This window comes from Drosophila busckii, chromosome 2L (assembly GCF_011750605.1).
Source record: "Drosophila busckii strain San Diego stock center, stock number 13000-0081.31 chromosome 2L, ASM1175060v1, whole genome shotgun sequence".
Taxonomy (NCBI): Eukaryota; Metazoa; Arthropoda; class Insecta; order Diptera; family Drosophilidae; genus Drosophila; species Drosophila busckii.
Genome location: NC_046604.1, coordinates 2461059 through 2481082, shown reverse-complemented (window position 1 = coordinate 2481082; position 20024 = coordinate 2461059). Strand labels below are relative to the sequence as shown.

Sequence of the window (20024 nt, the reverse complement as noted above, 5' to 3'; positions counted from 1 at the left end):
AGCTACAAGTGATAGATTAAAAATCTTTTATATAAAAAACTCAAACAAACACCGCTAAGCTTAAATTATTTTTATATTATATTTTTTATATAAGCCTGCAAGCATATAGAATTGGTTTCATTAGCGATCAACGCGTGCAAAATTTCAGATTAAATAATTTGCGCAGTTTTTTTCAGGATTTAATTAACAATAAGAACAATTCCAGACTTGAGCAAATCTCATGGCCACGAATTCCATTATCGCCTTTTGTGAATTAAAAATATATCACATTTTAAATCAATTGATCGACGTTCTCTCCTTGGTGGTCACAACCCTTGCCTGTTCTTATTTGGCGACATGGCAAAAATTGCTTTCAATATTTTGCAAACTAATTGTCTGTAATTGGCGCCTTGGGGGCAGTCACTCATTGATTGATCTCTCAAGTGTTCTTAACTCAATTGCATGTGTTGAGTTTGTGGTTTTTTGTTTTTGGAAAGTAATTCGCTAAGGCGTCAAAGCAATCAGATCAAGTGGCTGATGTGGAGAAAGAGACGTTTAAGCAAATTGAATTCATAGATAAATATAGATTTGAGAAAGAGTGTGTAAACAAATAAATAGGTATTTAAATTTTATTTTACTTGTTAAGTTCAGCAAAGAGTAAATCGCTTGACGTCCAAAAACGTTTATTCAAACAAAAACTGTTTATAAAAATTTTAAATCTCCCGTAATGGCAAGATTTTGTTTCTAGGTCTTATGCAATAAATAATGTAGTTTCGATTTTCAGCCTTAAAAGCCACACTGCAGTACTGAATAGCCGAGATACTAAAATAAACGTGTATAGATTTCAGCGATTTAAGTTAATTGCCTGAAAGTAGGCAATGGATTTTTCATAACATAATAATGTTAATTTGCTGAGACTTTTAAAGCGCTGTTACATTTATTCAGCTGTTAAACTTAACTAAAATGGATCCTTCGGTGAGTGCTTAATAATCTGGTAATGAAGCTTTGAAGCTAATTTAAATTTGAAAGCAAGTGACTCTAAAACTGTTTAAGAACGAACTTGCTTGCGTTTGCTCAACACTAAAACATTCAAAACATTTAATAGTATACAATTTTTTAATAATTTCGCGCAACAAGTGTATGGTTATAATAACATATTTTTGTTGTTGTTTATTTTATAAATAAATATAATTTTCGTTTAGTATTAAGAGCGAATTCTGAAGCAGCGCAACTATTTGGAAGCAGCATTTAAATATAACGAATACATGATACATAATAATTAAGAACTAACTAAATTATAAATTTTGAAAAACTTTGAATTATTGAGCGCCATTCACTGAACCAAAAACTTCTCTATAGGAACGGGGGCAAAGAACTGATTGATGTGCTCCACCAGAATGGGAGCCCACTGCTCCCGAGTAGCGGGAATGCCGACGCGTGTAATCTCTGGCAGATTCTGATTGACCAGATTAAGGATCATGGCATCTGCAATGGACAAAAGACAACAGTTAAAAGAGCAATGGCCAGAAAGAGCTGCAACTTACTGAGATTACGATCCGAGAAGATGCCATCAGCAACGACCTGAGCGTGGCCCACATTGACATTGGCATTGAAGCGATGCAAGCTGAGGCGTTGTTGACCGTTGGGCAGCGTCTCAATGTGGCCGTCGGTCAGCACAGTGGCCTTGACATTGTCTGCGAAAGAGTCAAAATTAAAAGTAAGCTTAGATAATTGTTTTTGGCTCGCTAGTGACGCACCTATGGTAACATTGAAGGGTCCTTTGGGCACCAGACGCAGTCCGCCAAACTTGACATCCGCCTTGAAGTGACCGCCCGCCTTCAGCTGTGGCAGCTCCAAGCCCAGCTTAATGACAAAGCCATTGCTCGTGAAGTTGGAGGCAACACTGTTAACACGCAAGTCGCTAATGCCAACGATCTCCATGTTCTTGATCAGCAGACCACCCTGTATGCCATCATTGGAGTAACGGAAAATGCCACGCTTGTAGAAATACGGATCAATGGAGCCCATGCTATATTCAGGCACGCCCTGCTGCTTCAAACGCGAGGCATACAACTGAATAAGTCCGCGTATGCATTCATCCAGATCGGCGGAGCTAAAGCTGCAGGCTGTGTGGCCAGCACCAGCTGCAAGCAGAAGAATCACAGAGAGATCGCATGGGTTAAATAGGCGAGCAGTTAATAAACGGTTTACAGTTCGAGGTGGCATGCAACCAAGCGTGCCGCCTCACACATGTGACAACTACAGCGATTTCACTTTCACAGCTGACATTCAAATTGTTGCCGCTGTTGCGTGTCTTAATTCAGGGCGACAGGTGACAATGACACCTTGGAGTCAAGGTCTCGCACAATTTTAAGGTTTTTCTTATAAAATGTGTTAATTTAAAGAAAAATTACAGAGCTCATAAAACGTTCGTTTGTTTGTTTTTACGTTTAATTACAAATACTATTTGCAAGCTGACTCAATTTAAATAAAAGCTGACCTTCAACTAAACAATAACAATTTAATATTTAAGTCTAAGCACCCAAAAAATATAAAAAAACAGTTGACATTAATTTCAAGTAAATCTTCTAAGCGGAAACACGAAAATTAAAAACTTGCAATTAAGACTGTTCCCAAATTACGCCAAAGTAAATGCTTAGCCAGCTACATAAAGTGGCCAATTAGCTAAGGCCAAAACGAAGACATGCACAAGCTTAACTTTAATATCACACGCCAAGGGCCATAAGTAACAGACAGCTGTCATTAAGATTTAAAGCTGCGATTTGATTTGAAATTGTTGTTGCTTTTTGTTTTATTTTCGTTTTTGTCTGTAATTTTGGCTGACAAGTTCAATGTCAAAGGTGCAGCGTAAAAGCGAAACGGATATTTAAATAAAACCAAAGTTCAAACGCTTAAACTTTATAGTTACTAGTTAAAGTTACGCTTCATATCTTAGATTTATGCAATTATTCTGAGTGCAGCACGCTTAATGTTTATTGCAAAATTTTATGGCTTGCAAGTTTGTTGCCTCAGTCTTTTGTTATGCCTATCGCATGCCAATAAATTTCTAACTGTCGTTGCCCCACATTTTTACGCAATCTAAGAGACAAGTAACAATTGCAACTGCGAATTTATGTGTAACTTACAGTCATTGTTGTTGCTCTTATTTTTTTCGCATTATCTTTTTTTTGTGTTGATGTAGGTCAGTTTTTAAGCTTTTGAGAAATGCGCAGCCGGTTTTTATTTCTTTTATTTATTTACCTTACGCTTTTTCATGCCTCTTTGTTGACGGCTTGACGCAAGAAATGTAAAGCAGCCTAAATATAAATTTTTGTTAAGTAAATTATGTTGCACTTTAGCTATTTGAGCTTATTGATTGCCTAATTAAATAATAATTTACAAATATGTACTTAATACAAATATTGCAAAATTGCTTGAAGCTATTTACTTGTTGATTTGCTTTTATTATTACTTTTACCACGCCACCGAAAATATTTCAAAATTTATGTCAAGTTCAAGCGTCGCTGATTTTTGTTCATTAAAACGTGTTAAAAGTCAAACAAATAAAAAGTTGCCTTTATTTATTTATTTCTTTTTTTTAGCGCGCGTGTTTAAATGGACTTGCTAATTTCTATTGCAATTTTTATTTTCTTGCTGCCTGCAATCTGATTAAAGTTTTTAAAAGCTGATGAAGAGACCTTGAAATTTTGCAGCTGTAACTGATTTGCTGTAATCCTAGCAATGAGTCAGCAAAATTTAAAAAAGCAGCTCACGTGTCAAAAGCTGTAAAGCATATTAATGAGTCAAAAACAGGAAGCTATGCAGAAAGTTGAATAGTATTATTTTCTAGCTGGTTTCATGCATATATTTATTTCAAATTTAAAAATATATTTATTTACTATACCTAATTTATCCCTAACTCTTTCTTATTTATTTTTATTTGCAAGCATTTCCTGTTTTCCATTCAAATTCGTTGCGCATTTATCTTTTGTTTTTATTATTTCTTCAGCCTGTCACTAAATCTGCATAAACATTAGGCGAACTGTCAGTAAATGGTGGCTTAAATTTCAATTTGTCAGCTTGCCATTTTTTCAATTACAACTTGCACAAACAAAAGACTCAAACAACAAACTTGTTAGCCTGTGCTCAATTTTTCATTTCGCTTTTCAATTTCTTGTTGCCGCCTGAATATCAAGTTCTTGTTGACTGTGTGCATTGCATAATAGTTAACACCCAAATCCACACACACAGAGATACGCAGACAAAGCTATATTTACCAAAATCATTTGGTGCAACAGATGGCGCCAGCTCCGATGCCTCCGGTACAGCATCAGCGGCCGTTAAATCAATTGGCGCGGATGTTGTTAGCAGCGTGGCGGCTTCGATACTTCCGATTCCGACTGCCAGTGCCGTTATGCACAACAATATATGAAACGCCTGCATATTTATTTGCAACTTGTTGTTGTTGTTGATGTTAAAAGACTTTTGCACAATTGGCAAAATAAACTTGTTTTAATTGATTTCTTTTTGCTGCTTTGACGATTTTTGTGGCTTGATTTAACACACACATACACACAGGCTGGCAAAAAATATACTTTGTGTTTTTTTGTTTTTGCGTAATTTGAAAACCGGCTTCACTTTTATTTCTACACAAAATTTCTGTTTTCTCGGTTAACTGCAATTGTTGCTGCAATTGCACACACACACACCAACACACACACACAGAGCCAATTACCAAACACACAGAGTGCAAATAAAGTTTATTTCTGCACAAATGTTGAGCGTACGAGACTTTGTTGTCGTTGACTGCGCGACGCTTGCAAATCTTCAAATGAGCGCTGCATAAAATTCACGTTTATTTATAGTTTTCAACACGAAACGTTGTTAAAGTTTTTCCCCCAGCGAACGCTGCCAAACATCCAAAAAACAACAACAACAATGAATAACCATGCGAAGGTTTCAGAGCGCGCAGACTGAGCTTTTAAAATCTGAGCTTTTAACATTTTGACTCAAATGAAGTAGCAGAGTAGCTGTGAGAATACAGTTTGGCAAGCATTGGCGCTCAACGTGACTTGATATTGCAGAGAGAGAGCGTGAATGACAAACAGAATGATAAATGCGCAAATCAGAGTCTGTGCGCTCTAAATGTGATTGTAATTTAAATTACATTTAATCAGACAGACATTCTATATACACAATTACAGATTTAATAAATTGCAAATTTAAGCAGTTGCATATAGTTTGCTAAAATACAGTGCATTTGATATAAATGGAAAACTTCAATTTATATTCAAGCTGCGTTTGAAAAGTATTAATTAGCTTATTATTATTAATTGATAAACAAATGTCAATTAGCTACTTGTACATCAATCAGCTGCACCTCAGCAATCAACGCTTGAAGAATGAGGAAACAATCAACAGGTCAGCGCACAGTTTGAAAAGCACTGTTGCATTGCCTGCAGTTGCTTGGGCTTGTCTTCTTGTAAAATGTAGGCCAGCTATAAATCTTAACCTCAGCAAGAAGCCACACAACTCTTGGCTATTGTACTCACTTGTAGTTTATGAACTTTAAAGGTGTTTTAATTTTTGTTCAAGGTGACACTAAATGACGTGCTTGACATGCTAATGTTGCATGTGGCAAGCAAGTCTCTTGTCTGAGTCTGAGCTGCACTTCCGTTGCTTATATCACACAATATCAGAATATCTAATATGCAATATTTCATATGCTTAAAGCGTTTGCCAGCCAGGCGACTCCACTACGCGTGCCTGGCATTTGCAAACCTATATAAATATGCTTAACACGTATAAATATGCTTAAAATGTGTGTGCTCAACATATAACAAATTGACCAAGTTTTGTTTATCCAGAGCTTCATTATTGTTTACGCTGTAATCGATTAACCTCTGGATTTTGTTTACTGCACATAAATTGCAAATTTTATAGCCACATAAAGCACTCAAATTGCGCTCAGCCCTTTAAGCGTGTATTCTAGTTACAATACAATGTATTTATAATGACCCAGCAGACATTACTGTCCGCTAGGCGCACAAAAAATATAAGTTAGACTCATTAGAGTGCCCCTCTCCACGGAAATCTTTAGTAAAAGGCGAAAGATTTATTCGACAAACTGAAGAGAAGCCAGAGTAATTTTCAGAGCTGCATGGCTCAACTCTAGACCAATGCAGCGCTTGTACTGCTTGGGAATTCTAAGCAAGAAACTACCCTGTTTAAAAGATTACGGGTTGCGAACTAAGATCAATATCAGCTGAAACTAACGGCGCAGTGCAAAATTGATTTCATAATTTTATAAGCACACAGTAGCTGCTGTAAATATGCGTCACAAACTTGCAAATCATCTTGCTCAATTTCACTTAAATGCTTGCACTTGAACTGACTCTAAATCACACACACACGCACACATATACAGTTAGCCTATAGTAGATGTGTCAAACGCTTCAAGGTCAACGTGTCGCGCACTTAACCTTATTACAAGTCAAACTGGGTGCAGGTCGGCCTGGGGAGACTTTTGATTTACGCAAGAGGTGAGTAAATTTGTTGCTAATGCGTAAAACTGGGGATGAACAACAACTCACACACACACACAACGCCCAAGATATAAAAAAATAAACACATTTGAATGCGCTTGTAAAATGTAATTGGGAAATTTACTAAAGAAACAGTTAAGCCTAAAGTATGCATACTTAACAATTGTTATTAGACTACGACGAGCTCTTGGTAAACTCATCGAGAGGCACATGTATCAAAGCTTCGTTGATGAGACGCAGCATAAGCGGTGCCCAGGAATTGCGCGTTTCCGGCAGGATAATGCCATAAATATCACGCCAATGGCTGTTGGCCACATTGAGAGCAAGTTCATCTGTTATAAAAACAAAACAAAGCATTAAAGCGCAACAGGTTTGTATTAAGCTGCAGTGGCGACAAACCTAATTCCGGATCGGGAAAGATGCCATTTGCTTTGATAACCATATCGCCTATTTTGGGACTGGCATCAATATCGGTTAGGCGCAAAAATCTGTGTCCATCCTTTTTGTAAATTTCACCATCGGTGGACACATGATTTTCCACATCAACTGTATATATAAAATAATCATTTTAATAGCAATTTGTTATTTTTTTCTGTGCACTTACACAATGTGACATTAAAGTTGCCTTTGGGCTTCAGCTGCAGCTGATTGACCATCATGTCCGCCTTGTAGTTGCCCACAATATTCATCTTGGGCAGCTTGGACACAATGCGCAGCTTGACCTTATCGCCATTCACTTTGATATTGATTTTATCAATTTTATGCTCCGCAAAGCCAAACAACTTCACATTGCGCACTGAGATGCGACCGCTAACAGCGCCGCTGGCATATTGAAAGCTCATGCGATCGATGGTCAAAGGATCGTACGATGGTATCTTTAGATCAGGATCGCCCATGCGCAGACGTGGTATAAGTGTATTCATTATCTCCTTAACGCAATCGCCCGCCTCGTCGGGATTCTCGGAACATTTTGGCAAGTCCCCAGCTGCAAAAAGTTTATAGACGCGTTACACATGGCGTATGCTTGACATTTATATCGTACACACACCTTGTAGATATTTATTTTCCGCTGGTGCCGCTTGCACATAGCTGCTGCCCAGCAGGCAAACTAAAGCTAGTATATACTGCATTATCCTTTTGTTTATCACTCGAAAGCTGCTGCAACCTGCTGTTAGCTCAAACGCCCTCCAACTGAAGCGTCAGAACGCCGATCGTTGCTATTTTATTGTCGCACATGCACTACGCAACAACAACAACAACAACAATAAGTACGGCATTAATAGGCACGACTCTAGTTACAAGTTAGTTGCTTCCACTAGTAGTAGCTAATATAAATTTTACTTATAAATCAGCTTTCAACTTTTTTTTGCGCCAGCTCCAGCGCAACTTGTCTGATTGCAAACCGGCTACGGCACTGATTTATAATGTCGACTCATTAAATGGAAAATATATAATGTAAGTAAAACGTCAGTATGAGTATTGAAACGACCCCCACGAGCCCGCCTTTGAGCTATAGTAGGAGCCATTGTCATGGCTTTGCATTAATAATTTAAATAATTACCCTATTGACAATAATCAGGGGTTTATGTGATGGCGATTAACTAATTGTCCAACGCATGAGCTGAAGGGCTTAACAGTTGAAGCCTGAAGTGTTATAGACTAACAATTATTAAGTGCTTCAAAATACACTCAGAGAAAATCTTAATAAACACTAGAGTGACATCTTTACAGCGAACTTAGTAGTGCGTCTAAAAATTTTCTTTGCTGCCTAATTAAATTACTTATTTTGTAAATTAGCTAGCAATATAAATAAAATATATTTTAAATTACTGGCAATTTTGTAATTTTGTAAGTGAAGACACATTAATTCTACCTAAATTTAAGTAACATGCCGAAATATTTTGATTTGCATTTAACAAAAATTATTTACTAACTTACTATAATTTTTTTTAGACTGTAATATTATATTCTCTTTTTTTAAAGCTCAGTCACGCACATGTCAAAAACTCGTAACTAATAATTTCTTGTCTCATTTTATTGCCATTAAAAACTAAATAAAATATTGAGTAAGTCACATAACCGTTCATAGTTTAGTTTTTAGTGATAATCAAGTCAAAAGGCAATGCAGCAAAGAAATCGTTGGCCACCTTCAGCATCAATGGCTCCCAAATGGCCACCGTCTCGGGCAGCATAGCCTGGTAGAGCTGTTGCCAGTACTGATTAATAAAATTCAAAATGACATCATCTGTGAAAAAAAAACAACAAATTAAAAACTGCAAATCATACCCAAAATAAAAATTTGCTTACTCAGCGCTGGATCTGGCACCAGGCCACTGGCATAGAGACGCATGTCACCCACTTTGGGCTCCGATTCGAGTTTGGACAAGCGCAAATAGCTGTGACCCTCTCGCTCATAGAGTTCACCCAAAGCACGCGTCTTCATGCTGACATTGGCTAAAATGAAATACAGCTTAAAAGTTAATTGGCTGTAATTAATTTTGTGGCTTTTTATGGAACTCACTAAGCGTTAAGTTGAAGCTGCCCTTTGGCGTTAGCTTCATGTCATTCAGCTTGATGTCCGCCTTGTAGGCACCCTCTGCCCACAACTGCGGCACATGACTCAGCATTTCCAGGCGCACACGCTTGTTACGCATACGAAAGTCAACCTTATCCACAATGCCCTCGCTCAGGCCATAGACAAGCACATCCCGCATTGCAATCCGTCCCTGCAGCATGCCCGAGTTGTAGTTGTAGGAGCTTTTGCCCAGCTGAAACGGATCCATGGCGGGTATATTAAGCTCACTGATGCCGTGTTTAAGACGCGGCGTCAGCTGTTGAAATCCTTGGCGTATGCATTCGTTTATGTTCTTATCATCCTGCTGGCAGGTTGGAATATCAGCAGCTATAAATATAAATTAAATATAAATTAAAGCCAATTGTTAATCGCATTGTTTTTCCTCTATTTATTTTCATAACAAAGTCATTCACTTTTATGTTTCAATTCCTGTTCAGAAACCAAATCAATTAATGTAAAACTCATCAGCTCTGCCTTGACATACATCTAATAAATGCGTATATGGCTATCTCACTGCTGATCTATGCGCTTTATGCTCAGAACGTGACATTTATCGTATAGAATACTATTTGCCGGTTTGTCACACAACAAACTTTAAACAAGCATACGCCCCGTTACGCTTCAATGCGTTCGGCGTCACAGTTGCTGCCGCAATTTATTTGCCTAGATCACTTTTTGTTTATAACGTTGACAAATACAAAAATTCGTACATTTAATTATAAATGTTGTTGTTTTTAGCTTAACTAAAGCATTGAGTGTATGCTTTTGTTTATAGCGCATATCGCGCATTTGTATCAAGTTTGTTGTTCAAGTCTTTCGTATTGAAGGCCTTTTATTTTTGCAAGGGGTGTGCTGCGCGGGGTTTAAGGTTAGCTTGACGGAAGTGTGCGCCACTTTTAGGCTTAAGTCTTTAACTTTATTGTCACAAACAACATTTGCTTGGATTAAATGAGGGTTTAATGGCAGCCTGGGCAGCCTTCTTCCGCTTGGATTACTTGCTCAAGTGTACTCGTTTTTCAATTGAATTCATTATTATACAAGTGCGTATTAGACAAAAGTATGTAGGCTCACATTAATTACAAAATTTAATAAGAATAAAACATTTTTATATTGTCATCACATACTGTAGACTATGTAAAAAAAGTTTGTAAAATATTTTAGCTTAAGCATCAGCATGTGCCCATTTATTTATTTTTACCAGCATACTAATTGCTTTATTAAATTCTAAAAATATTTTTATCTGCTGTCATTAGCTTGCCAAATTTGGCAACATCAATAAATCATTTATTTATCAGTTTGACAATCGTCAGCAATAAACAAAGTATTATTTAATTTAATGCAAATATTTTTAATAATTTCATTCAATTTACTTTCTTATGTCATTTATCAATTGTTCAAAAACAAATTACATTAACAGCTTTTGTTCGCACAACTTTGCGTGTTTCACATGATTATTGCAATTTGTATGCAATTAATGATATTTATCTGCTAATTTTCAAATTGTGTTTTTTTTCACACATGCTAACTTTCTTTATTAACTCAATGAGCTACAGAACAGTTTAGCTAGCTAAATTTTTAAGGGCCTAGCTAAATATTTACTTAAGTTTGTCTATATAAAGCTTGTATATTGTAAATTTGTTTACTAACTATAAAAAACATTATTATTTATTTAGTGAGTACTCAAGCACTTAAGGTTTCCGCAATAAAAACGAAAGACTTAGGCAACAAACTTGTAAATACTACACGTTGTTCTTCAAAATGATTAAATAATCTTCACATAATTCATTATAATTTCTCTTTTTGTTACTAAAAAATTAATGTATTTTATTAATTTAATATTTTCGTGCGCTTGCTCTTACCCAACTCAGTAATGGGCTTAAAATCCACTTGCGACAGCTCAATGGCCTCCTCGGCCCAACTCCAACCGCATAGAGCTAGCAACATCAGAATATTTAAACCACGAGACATTTTTAGAGTATATCCTTTCAAGCCACGGAACACTAATTTTGAATTGCACTTGATCTGTTTGCTTGAATATTTAGAATGTTTGTGATATTTCGAATCGCAGCACCCCGGCACATGCAAATGCAAATCGGCATCTGAAGCCAACAATCGTTGACTGACTTGTATTTATGGCAAGCAATAGAAACGCGAGCCCCCTAAACGTTTCTGTATTTTGCAAATAATCGCCAGTCAGACAGTCTTCCCGCAATATGTGGAATGACATGGGGGGTGATCGCTAGTGAAAACGAAAATAGCTTGAAGCTAATGACGAGTCGTCGAGCGGAGTCGGCACACAACAATACATACAAATGACATAATTAAATTCCCTAGACAAAAGTCGTGAAGTTGATGCACCCCCCTCCGGTCTAACAGCCCCCGCCTGAGCCATAGCATTAACTCATGCTCCACTCTACTACCGGCAGCTGTCCAATATCCGATGCGCTTCAAGCCGCTTGATGCTTCCTCGTATTACCAACAGTACAGTAACGCCCCAGACTTAAATTAGACCCGTTGACAGTCCACATAATCGTTTGATTATAAAGCAAAAGTACATGACTAAGTGTTATGTGATTTAAGCACAGCAAGGGTTGGCAAACAAACAGTTAAACAATTATTTTCAATCATTTGTTGCACAGTGTTTTGCAGTTGATATTTAAGTTGACAAGTGTAACTAAATAAATGACACTGCAAGTCGTTAGCAATTAGAAAAAAAAAATTAATGCGCTCTTTATGAGCTTATTTTACTAAAAAAAATAATGACATTGCATTAAGACATTATTTTTAGACTTTAGCCAAATTTATGTCACAAACTTTTGAATAAATCAAAGCTAAATTGTTAGAATTTTTGCTGTTAAATGATGATATTGCATTAAAAGTTTATTTTTAAACTTTAATCAAAATTATGCCACAGACTTTTAAATAAATCAAAGCTAAATTGTTAACCACAAAACCTGGGAAATGTTTTGTATTGTGACAAGCAAGTCACATGGCTAATTAGGAACTTCCAACTGCTCATTAAAAATTTAAATATTTTATTAGAAATTAAACTAAAGTGCAATTTCTATTGCATAAAACTAGCAAAGTAAAGTACGCTTTGCACTTATCTGCAAAAATATAATGCAAGGCTATCAAATGTCCAATTGACTTTAATCTGCAGTCTAGACAAGGCTTATCAGCTGCCTTTTGCAATGCCGAGATACTGACACACACAGTCGGAGGCATGCAACGCAGTGTTATCAACAACTCTTGGCTGCATCAGTATTTATAATTCTCAGAATTGATGCTCAAAAGCAAAAAGGTAAACAAGCAAAGAATGAATTGGACAAATGAGCCACAAGTGGCAAGTCAAAATGGCGAACATGCTGCTGTTATAAACTGAAAAAGTGTGTGGCATTTATTCCTTTTCTAAGGGTCTAAAATTGAACAATTCAAATGACATTGAAAGAAAACTACGCATAGCAAACACCGCCCACAGTCACTATTGTCTATGCTGACAAGAATGAGCATTAAATAGAAGAGCAAACAATGAGGCAGCAACAAAAAAGAAAACACAACACAAAAATTATCTGCAACAAACGCAAATTGAATGAAACACAAGGCGCGCAGCAGCTTGCCACCTAGGGAGTCCATTAGGCCTGCAACACAGACGCGCACACAAGCACAATCAAGCACAAACATGCACGCACAAAAGGCTTATCAGCGGGAGAGGAGGACAGCGCTAGGTAAGCGAAGAGAGAGCGAGAGCGAGAGAGAGAGAGAGCGTAGGCAAAGATATAGATGTTTGCATTTATTTTTATGTTTTATGATGTTGTTTGTGTAATAGCAGAAAGTTTTGTCAATTATTTTTGGGTGTAAACAAGATCATAAATGTTGAGCAGATTAACAGATAAGCATTAAGATGCATATAAAGCAGCGCAGCTCACAGCACAGGACATCAGTCAATTGAAAGTGTAGAAGCAAGCAACATGGCATTTGAAATCGTAGCCTATCGCCACAAGAAGTTTGATGTGAGCAGCAAGCGGCGCAGCTCGGAGCAGCTGGAGCTGCAGATCAAGCAGGAGCTGCTGCTGCTGCCACGCACCAGCACACCGGCCAGTGCATTGCAGGAGGACGACGACAGCAGCAGCTGGTGCTCGAGCACGCTGATGCCGCCGCTGGCCAAACGCAGACGTCTGAATAGTCAGCTGGGCAACAGCTCCTCAGAGTCCACACACAGCTCCTCCACGCACTCGCTGCCCGCCAGCATCAGCTCCGATGCGCTGCGTGACATTTGCAAATATCATGGCAACATGGTGCGCAGATTTCCGAAGAAAGAGCGCACACCCAAGGATCAGGAGCGTCGCAATAAGAATACCATTGCCTGTCGCATGAGTCGACGCGTCAAGAAGCTGGAGCACTTTGCCATCGAGGAGCAGTACAAAGAGTTCAGCGTCGAGCACTTGAAGATTGTGGAGCAAAGCATGCGCGCCAATGCGTATCTGCATCATCTGCGGCAGCTGACCAAGCTGGAACCCACCAAGTGGCCTGCGCCAGCGCCAGTAAAGAATTTTAGCATTGACTACCTGATCAACGGCTTGAAGAGTGAACAGTGCTGAAAGTAATTATAATCACCGTGTGATTAATCCTAAGTTAAGCTTACATTAAGTTTGGTTAAATTCTTTAAGAAATAAAATGTACATATTATAGTGAGTCAATAAATTAAAATAAATTTAACTTAAAACATTTTTTTTATTTTTCAATGCAAACTTACTTATTTAAATAAAAATATTTTCTATATTCAAATGAAAGATATTATTGTCCCCTTGCTACTTATGCATTTGAGTTCAGTAAACATTAAATTTGTTAAATTTGATTACATCGCGTGAAATTATGTCATCTTTGAAATTATGTTGCTCTTGCTTAAATTTTGTATAAATTATTAATCTAACGCATTGCACAATGTGCATTCAAGCAAAACTATTTTGCATAAGGAACTGAATTAAACTCAGTCAAATTGCGCTCAACTATGCCAAAGTAAGCCAACTTTGTTAGTTTGTGTTTAGTTAATTAAACTAGCTTGTAATTAACTCCTAAGCTAAAGCTTTTATTTTGTTTACTCATTGCGCAATGTTCAGAGCAGTTAATTACTTTTAATTTTCATTGTAGGCCATTTGATAATGTTGCCAAGCCAAAACCAACTTCCTATGCAAAGCGCTGAGAAAAAAGTTTCCGCTGAGCCAAAGCGAGCAACCCAATAAACCACTTTACACACACACATACACACACAAACACATAGATACAAAGCTCTTGCTCTCGCAGAGCTTAACATTGAAAACTGCATTCAATTTACACATGAGCAGACACCAAACAAAAACAACAACAGCGTCAGTTGTTGATCAAACTTTGGCGCTTGCAAAACTGTTTTTTAGACACCATAGTGTTTGTTGTTGCTTTTGCTGCTACTTGTGAACTTGAGCTTTTTTGCAGTTTTGAGTCGCGACTCAAATATTAATATTTGTTTGCATTACGTAATTGAAACTGCAGCTGATTTCGTTACTGACCTTAAGAACCGCACGAATTGGGAGCACAAAAACCAAAAGGTAATTAGGCAAGCAGCATTTTTGATTGATTTAAGATTATGCATACAACAATTATTTTATGTTGTGTAATACTTAAAGCATTAAGCTCATGGGAAAGTGAAAGTTGGAGTGCATGAAAAATTAATGTTTAATCTAAATAAGTGCCTCGAATTCTTGCAGTTAAAGCATTTTTTATATAAAAATATATATAAAATAAATAATGCACCTTAAATATTTTTCAAATATATAAGCAAAGTCACATCAATATTTCTTACATCTTTTTTATTGAATATTCTTTTTGAAAAACGTACGATAAATAAATAAATTAAACTAAATCACAAGCACTGTTATAAATATATAAAAATTAATTAATTTCCATGTATCTTTTAGTGCGAGCCAAAGATAAGAAGCTGCTGCGAAAGCGCCATTTGTTGCAGAAACTGTTGCTGCTGCCGTGGTAAAGTCCATCCAGCAGCAGCAGCAGCACTTACTCCTTGCTGATATATTGCCTGTTGCAGCAATTGACGCTGGCGATAATATAGGCCTAATCGAAATTGTTGCTGCAGCCAATAAACTTGTTGTTGTTGCTGCTGCTCCAATTGCTTCAATGTAGCAACAGTTTGTGATTGCTGCTGTTTTTCGTTGGCTGCAATGTTCTGCTCCGAGTCCAACCAAGGACGAAAGATTGATTTAAGCTGGCGACGCTTGTTGCAGTGCGTTTCCGTTAGCAAATTCTCTTTGTTATCTAAGTCACGTTTGCGCTTGTGGCTAACAAAATGTTGCTGCTGCGTTTGCTCCATGTTTCAGTTGTTTATGCTGCAAGGTTTGTTGCATGAATGCTCTAGCTGCCCAGCTGATATCCTGTTTATAAGGCTCCTGCCAGTCTAAACAGGTAATTAGCGTCTTTTTGCATCTTTTGTAAACAGATGGATTAGCGCTTGCCATGTTACCCAACCCAAACCCAACCCGTGGCTAATTACCTGCGACTACCTGAAAAATGTTGCTACCGGAACTGGAAAGTACTCGAAGCTACGACATTTTTATTGACCTACTTGACGGCAAAAACCGTTTTGTGTGGTCCACAGCCCGCACCTTCATTTAGTCTTTTTTCCATCTTGGAAGTTCATTCCTGGAAATTCAGACAACATCTTTTTGTAACAAAGCAAATTTTTTTTAGGTACTCGCTCTTAAGTAAGTGCGTGTGATTTGTGGTCTGCATTATTTTGTGAGTTCCAGTTAATTTTAAAAATTGTTTAAGCTGCGCAAATATTTCTCAAAACTGTTTACAATTGATTATTACTTATTATGTTAACCAGATCTGCTCCATAAACAATCAACAAGTTTCAGCTATAGTCGCAATAACAAACATATAAGTGAATCTTAATATATGCTAATCAATGGAACGCATTCAATGGATTTAAGCCAACGTCATTTAAATTACAATTTTTATTAGCAATTCCAATAGCAATATACATATATGTACATTATCTAATCGTTTAGCTTATTAGTTATACCACGCGTCATGCTTGAGAACGGGTTGAGATGTTTACACTACTGTGCTTAGTGTTAGGTTAGGTCTCGGACTTTGTCTAGGAAACTTTGTTGCAACTTTAAGTTACGACCTTGTCAAGAATTAATTTAATGAGCAGCTATAATTTTATTAAAAATAATGTGTTTTGACAACTTCTTCGAATCGAAACAATGAAATAAGTCAATTGCTTCGAGTTGTGGCTTTATAGAAATTTCAACGGCTTTACTTGCTTAAATTTCTCATATAGAGTCTTCCAAGTATTATTATGATCTGAGTTCAGACTTACTAGCAGCAGCTTAATTAGTGACTGTCTAAGAAATTTAAACAAGGGGACAGGTTAAAGTTGGGCGCAACCAACATTTAAATACAATTGCTTGTCATTATGCATACAAAACACACACACACAGCTCGTTTTCGCTGTAGCGTCAGCAGCGACGCCGTCGCCAGCGTCGTAGCGACGTTTGTATGGCGCATCAGCACGTGCACCCCGCTGTCTATATTGAAAATTAAATAATGAATAATTTCTATTTATTTATCCGATCGTTTAGAAATTTTCACAATCGGTCGAAAACATGACGAGGCAACGTATTTGTGATTTATTTTAGATTTTAAAGATTTTTTTACTGCCTTATATATCGTTTTTTTCGGACATGGTTATAGCGACAAATGGAAATAATAAAAAAAATAAAATAAAAGCCATGTGTCCTGGATATAGGAGCACCTACATACAAAATTGGTGCTCTAGCTCTTATAGTTGCGAGGAACACGCACTCATACAGACGGACAGGGCTCAATCGACGCAGCTTCAGACGGACATGGCCTATAGTCGACTCAGCTCGTCGAGCGGATCAAGAATATATATACTTTATGGGGTGTCTGCACGCCTCCCTTCTCCCTGTACATACATTTGCAACTTCCTAATACCCTTTTTCCATTTTTTACAAAAATGTCAAAGTGTATAATAATTTAAAGTCCTTCTCCCCCTTTGGCAATCCAATACACGTCAATCCAAACTCTAAATTTTTCTTGAGTTGAATTTTGTCAAATGTTAAATAGACAATGGAAAAAATATCAAACCAATGAACTTTCAAGGAAGTTGCTGTAACCCATTAAAGCAGAAAACATATTCAAAATTTAAATTGTAACAATATTTTATTAGCGTATGCCTCAATAAATAATATGAATAAATAAAACTTTAAAAGTCATCACAAGGTCAGTTAAAATCTAAAAATAAAGCTCAAACTTAAGCTATAAATCACATGAATCAGTTAACAGCTTTCGCAATCGAAAGTGTCAGTCAGGTTAACGCTTCATAAGCGCCGCTTGCTGTGGCCAGCATTGTTGGATCTGTTGCAACTGCCGCTGCTGTGGCGTTGGTGGCAAGGGGCTCGAGCTGGCCATGGCCTGTTGCAAGAAGCGCACATAGTAGAGACTCAAGCGTATTTGTTGCTGCAAGTTGGCCTCGTGTTGCTGGCGAAACTGTTGATACTGCTGCTCCAATGCCAGCTGCTTGGCCTGGCGGGCACGGCGACTGAGCAGACAGGCGAGTGTATTGCGATCACGTCGCTGCTGCTCCTTTGGACTGCGCTGCTTCGGAGTCTGCGAACGCACCATATTGGCGTGGTAAGTGATGCTGTTCAACGGATTGTTGTTGTTGCTGTTAGTGTTGGACTTTCTGGCAGGTTGCGGCTCATCTAGCCATGGACGAAAGAAGCCGCGCTTGGCTGGCGGCTGCTCCGAAATAAACTCCACATCCAGCTCAGGTTCAAAGTCGTCCTGACTGCGCTTGCGTTTCAGCACTGAAAACTTTTTGTGCGCATAATTGTCGGCGGCGATTGTAGAGGATTCCATTGTCATTGTGTTGTTGCTGTGTTGCTGTCTTAGTTGCGACTGTGCTGGCATTGTGCTGGGGCGTTATCTTTTATGCAACATTAGGTAATGGAAAGCCGACCCATTTTTCCCACCAACCACCAGGTATTTCCCAAACGCACTTCATTCATTCCACTACGTGCGCCTGCACTGACCCAAAACCAAATCCTGCCACAGGTAACAGCTACCTGGGAGAGAGCATACAGGTAGTCTGATACGCTGCAACTAATCCGCCGGCTGCTGCGCGCGTCATAAACCAGTTGTCGTTGTCCTTTGCCGCTTTGTCAACAACAACAACAACTCGATTTTCACTGGAATTACCTGTGCCTTGGAGTGCTGGCTGGCTGGCTGGCTGGCTGGCTGTCTGGCTTTGATAATCCATGGCGCTCATCTGGGCTGTCTCTCTCCGGCACCTGAAAAGGTTTTTTCTTCTTTTGTATTATGGCCAAGCGCATTTTATGACTTTCAGCTTGAGCATTCTTCTGTAGTTGTCAGCTGAAAAATTGTTTGCCGCTGCCAAACCAAAGGTGTTGAGCATTATTACGGATTCCCATGCCATATACACACATATGCTCATAAGTCCTTCTACTTCATTCAAGCGCGGCAGCTCTGCTGGCAGTTCCTTTCTTCAATGATTTATGCAGTCAAGACAGTTCTAAGCGGATTTATTTTAGGTGGGCATGAGTTTGGTTCCAGCAACTGTTGTCCTTTCAATTCTTCCACTGCTCTGGATTGTTATATTGTTTAATTACAATGTTCAATTGATCAATTCTCTTGGCATCTACCGGAAAGAATTTCTCGATAAAGAAAATTTAGTTCAATCATTGACATTCTTATGGTTTGTTTTCCATCGCGTAACCTTACCAGGAAGCGCTTTCTCTGCTTATTTACTTGCGTTCGCTATGGTTCTGGGAAAGGTCTTGAGAATTTCAGCCTGTGCAACATTAACACTATGAATGATTTTTAATAAAACATGCATACAAATATTGTTTAGACTCAACTAGTTTTTTAGAATGCTTTGAAATTTCACGTTTCTTTATGTTTCTGAGAAGTCGAGCATTTTCAAAGGTGATTGACATTATTTTAAATATACGGATAGTAATCATAAGCAAAAGTATGTATCAAGGACAAAAAAATATAATATATATAGAAATTAAATAAAAAATAGTTTCAAAACTAGAAGTTAAAATCAATTTTATTACGGCCTAGTTGCATTCTCGGCCCAATTGTTTATTTGACTGTCAGTCTTAGCAACAAGATCATAGAAAATCTAAGAGCCAACAACACAAAAACTTGGTATGTGGATTCTTCTATAGCAGATCAATAAAAACATTTAATATTTTCTATAATATTAGTTCTGGTTTAGTTATTAATACTTGTGTGCTTCATAATAATAAAATTTGATGCTTGATTTATCTCTTATTTAAAGAAGATATGGGAAATATTTGATAGCTCAACACTAAGCACCACTCTGGTTAATTGTCTTTAGTTAAAGTTTTAAAAAATAATATACTCTATAACTAATTGTTTAAACAATTTCATGTCTTATACCTATAAATTGTTTCACCATATCCTAGAAACCATTTCGTTATAAAATAATGTATTCTATGCTTGCTGAGCAACTGCAATTAGCCTTAAATCCATGTTGCTGACTAAGACAACTAATTTTTATGATGCCGCTTAAGAAATACCATCACATATTGAAACGCGCGCAACATTTTCGGGAAAATCCCAATAAATTTCCATTCAATTGACCATTTGGCGATGGCAACTTAATGAGCCAGCTTAGCGGTAAGCGAGATAAGATCCAAGCAACCAAAAAATCAGAGAGCCAGAGACAACGGTAACACGCTGGTTCATCAAAGAGCCAGGCGCAGGTCGTGCAGGTCACCATTGCTATGGCTGAAAAAGATGCTCGAGAAAATACCAGGAAATTGGAAAATTAAGGCGCACAGGCACACAGA

At 37.6% G+C, this 20024-nt stretch overlaps 6 protein-coding genes and 1 non-coding gene across 7 annotated transcripts; 1 reads left to right on the top strand and 6 right to left on the bottom strand.

Annotated features, from left to right (window-relative positions):
- Positions 1-1136: 1136 nt before the first annotated feature.
- LOC108599567 (putative beta-carotene-binding protein) lies at positions 1137-4799 on the bottom strand. Its single transcript, XM_017986469.2, has 4 exons — positions 4257-4799; positions 1737-2123; positions 1524-1673; positions 1137-1464 (listed from the first exon to the last, which is right to left on the bottom strand). The coding sequence occupies exons 1-4, from the start codon at positions 4420-4422 to the stop codon at positions 1313-1315; spliced, it is 855 nt and encodes a 284-aa protein (XP_017841958.2). The 5' UTR covers positions 4423-4799; the 3' UTR covers positions 1137-1312.
- A 1200-nt stretch (positions 4800-5999) lies between these two features.
- Positions 6000-6126, bottom strand: LOC117135071. Its single transcript, XR_004458977.1, has one exon. It is a non-coding gene; the product is annotated as a U5 spliceosomal RNA (small nuclear RNA).
- A 491-nt stretch (positions 6127-6617) lies between these two features.
- On the bottom strand, positions 6618-7733 carry LOC108602317 (protein takeout). Its single transcript, XM_017990405.2, has 4 exons — positions 7573-7733; positions 7129-7509; positions 6924-7070; positions 6618-6856 (listed from the first exon to the last, which is right to left on the bottom strand). The coding sequence occupies exons 1-4, from the start codon at positions 7652-7654 to the stop codon at positions 6699-6701; spliced, it is 768 nt and encodes a 255-aa protein (XP_017845894.1). The 5' UTR covers positions 7655-7733; the 3' UTR covers positions 6618-6698.
- Positions 7734-8541: 808 nt separating this feature from the next.
- On the bottom strand, positions 8542-11207 carry LOC108600870 (circadian clock-controlled protein). Its single transcript, XM_017988686.2, has 4 exons — positions 10959-11207; positions 9046-9426; positions 8832-8978; positions 8542-8769 (listed from the first exon to the last, which is right to left on the bottom strand). Exons 1-4 carry the CDS (start codon positions 11065-11067, stop codon positions 8615-8617), a joined length of 792 nt encoding a protein of 263 aa, XP_017844175.1. The 5' UTR covers positions 11068-11207; the 3' UTR covers positions 8542-8614.
- A 1860-nt stretch (positions 11208-13067) lies between these two features.
- LOC108601316 (protein Mabiki) lies at positions 13068-13697 on the top strand. The gene has a single exon (XM_033293903.1). It carries the CDS (start codon positions 13068-13070, stop codon positions 13695-13697), a length of 630 nt encoding a protein of 209 aa, XP_033149794.1.
- A 1349-nt stretch (positions 13698-15046) lies between these two features.
- Positions 15047-15460, bottom strand: LOC108601426. The gene is made up of 2 exons (XM_017989361.2): positions 15278-15460; positions 15047-15220 (listed from the first exon to the last, which is right to left on the bottom strand). The coding sequence occupies exons 1-2, from the start codon at positions 15458-15460 to the stop codon at positions 15047-15049; spliced, it is 357 nt and encodes a 118-aa protein (XP_017844850.2).
- A 2033-nt stretch (positions 15461-17493) lies between these two features.
- LOC108601534 lies at positions 17494-18093 on the bottom strand. The gene has a single exon (XM_017989469.2). The coding sequence runs from the start codon at positions 18091-18093 to the stop codon at positions 17494-17496; it is 600 nt and encodes a 199-aa protein (XP_017844958.2).
- Positions 18094-20024: the final 1931 nt, after the last annotated feature.

Bases quoted from the DNA above. Each gene is read 5' to 3' on its own strand.
- LOC108601534 (XM_017989469.2), bottom strand. From the start codon at position 18,093: ATGCCAGCACAGTCGCAACTAAGACAGCAACACAGCAACAACACAATG.
- LOC108600870 (XM_017988686.2), bottom strand. From the start codon at position 11,067: ATGTCTCGTGGTTTAAATATTCTGATGTTGCTAGCTCTATGCGGTTGG. The intron at 9,427-10,958 runs GTAAGAGCAAGC...TTATATTTATAG, and splicing joins TAAGCCCATTACTGAGTTGG to CTGCTGATATTCCAACCTGC. The intron at 8,979-9,045 runs GTGAGTTCCATA...ATTTCATTTTAG, and splicing joins CAGCTTCAACTTAACGCTTA to CCAATGTCAGCATGAAGACG.
- LOC108602317 (XM_017990405.2), bottom strand. From the start codon at position 7,654: ATGCAGTATATACTAGCTTTAGTTTGCCTGCTGGGCAGCAGCTATGTG. The intron at 7,510-7,572 runs GTGTGTGTACGA...AACTTTTTGCAG, and splicing joins GGAAAATAAATATCTACAAG to CTGGGGACTTGCCAAAATGT. The intron at 7,071-7,128 runs GTAAGTGCACAG...TTATATATACAG, and splicing joins CAACTTTAATGTCACATTGT to TTGATGTGGAAAATCATGTG.
- LOC108601426 (XM_017989361.2), bottom strand. From the start codon at position 15,460: ATGGAGCAAACGCAGCAGCAACATTTTGTTAGCCACAAGCGCAAACGT. The intron at 15,221-15,277 runs GTTGCTACATTG...TATTGGCTGCAG, and splicing joins AACAGCAGCAATCACAAACT to CAACAATTTCGATTAGGCCT.
- LOC108599567 (XM_017986469.2), bottom strand. From the start codon at position 4,422: ATGCAGGCGTTTCATATATTGTTGTGCATAACGGCACTGGCAGTCGGA. The intron at 2,124-4,256 runs GTAAATATAGCT...TTCTGCTTGCAG, and splicing joins TGTTGCACCAAATGATTTTG to CTGGTGCTGGCCACACAGCC. The intron at 1,674-1,736 runs GTGCGTCACTAG...ACTCTTTCGCAG, and splicing joins ACCCTTCAATGTTACCATAG to ACAATGTCAAGGCCACTGTG.
- LOC108601316 (XM_033293903.1), top strand. From the start codon at position 13,068: ATGGCATTTGAAATCGTAGCCTATCGCCACAAGAAGTTTGATGTGAGC.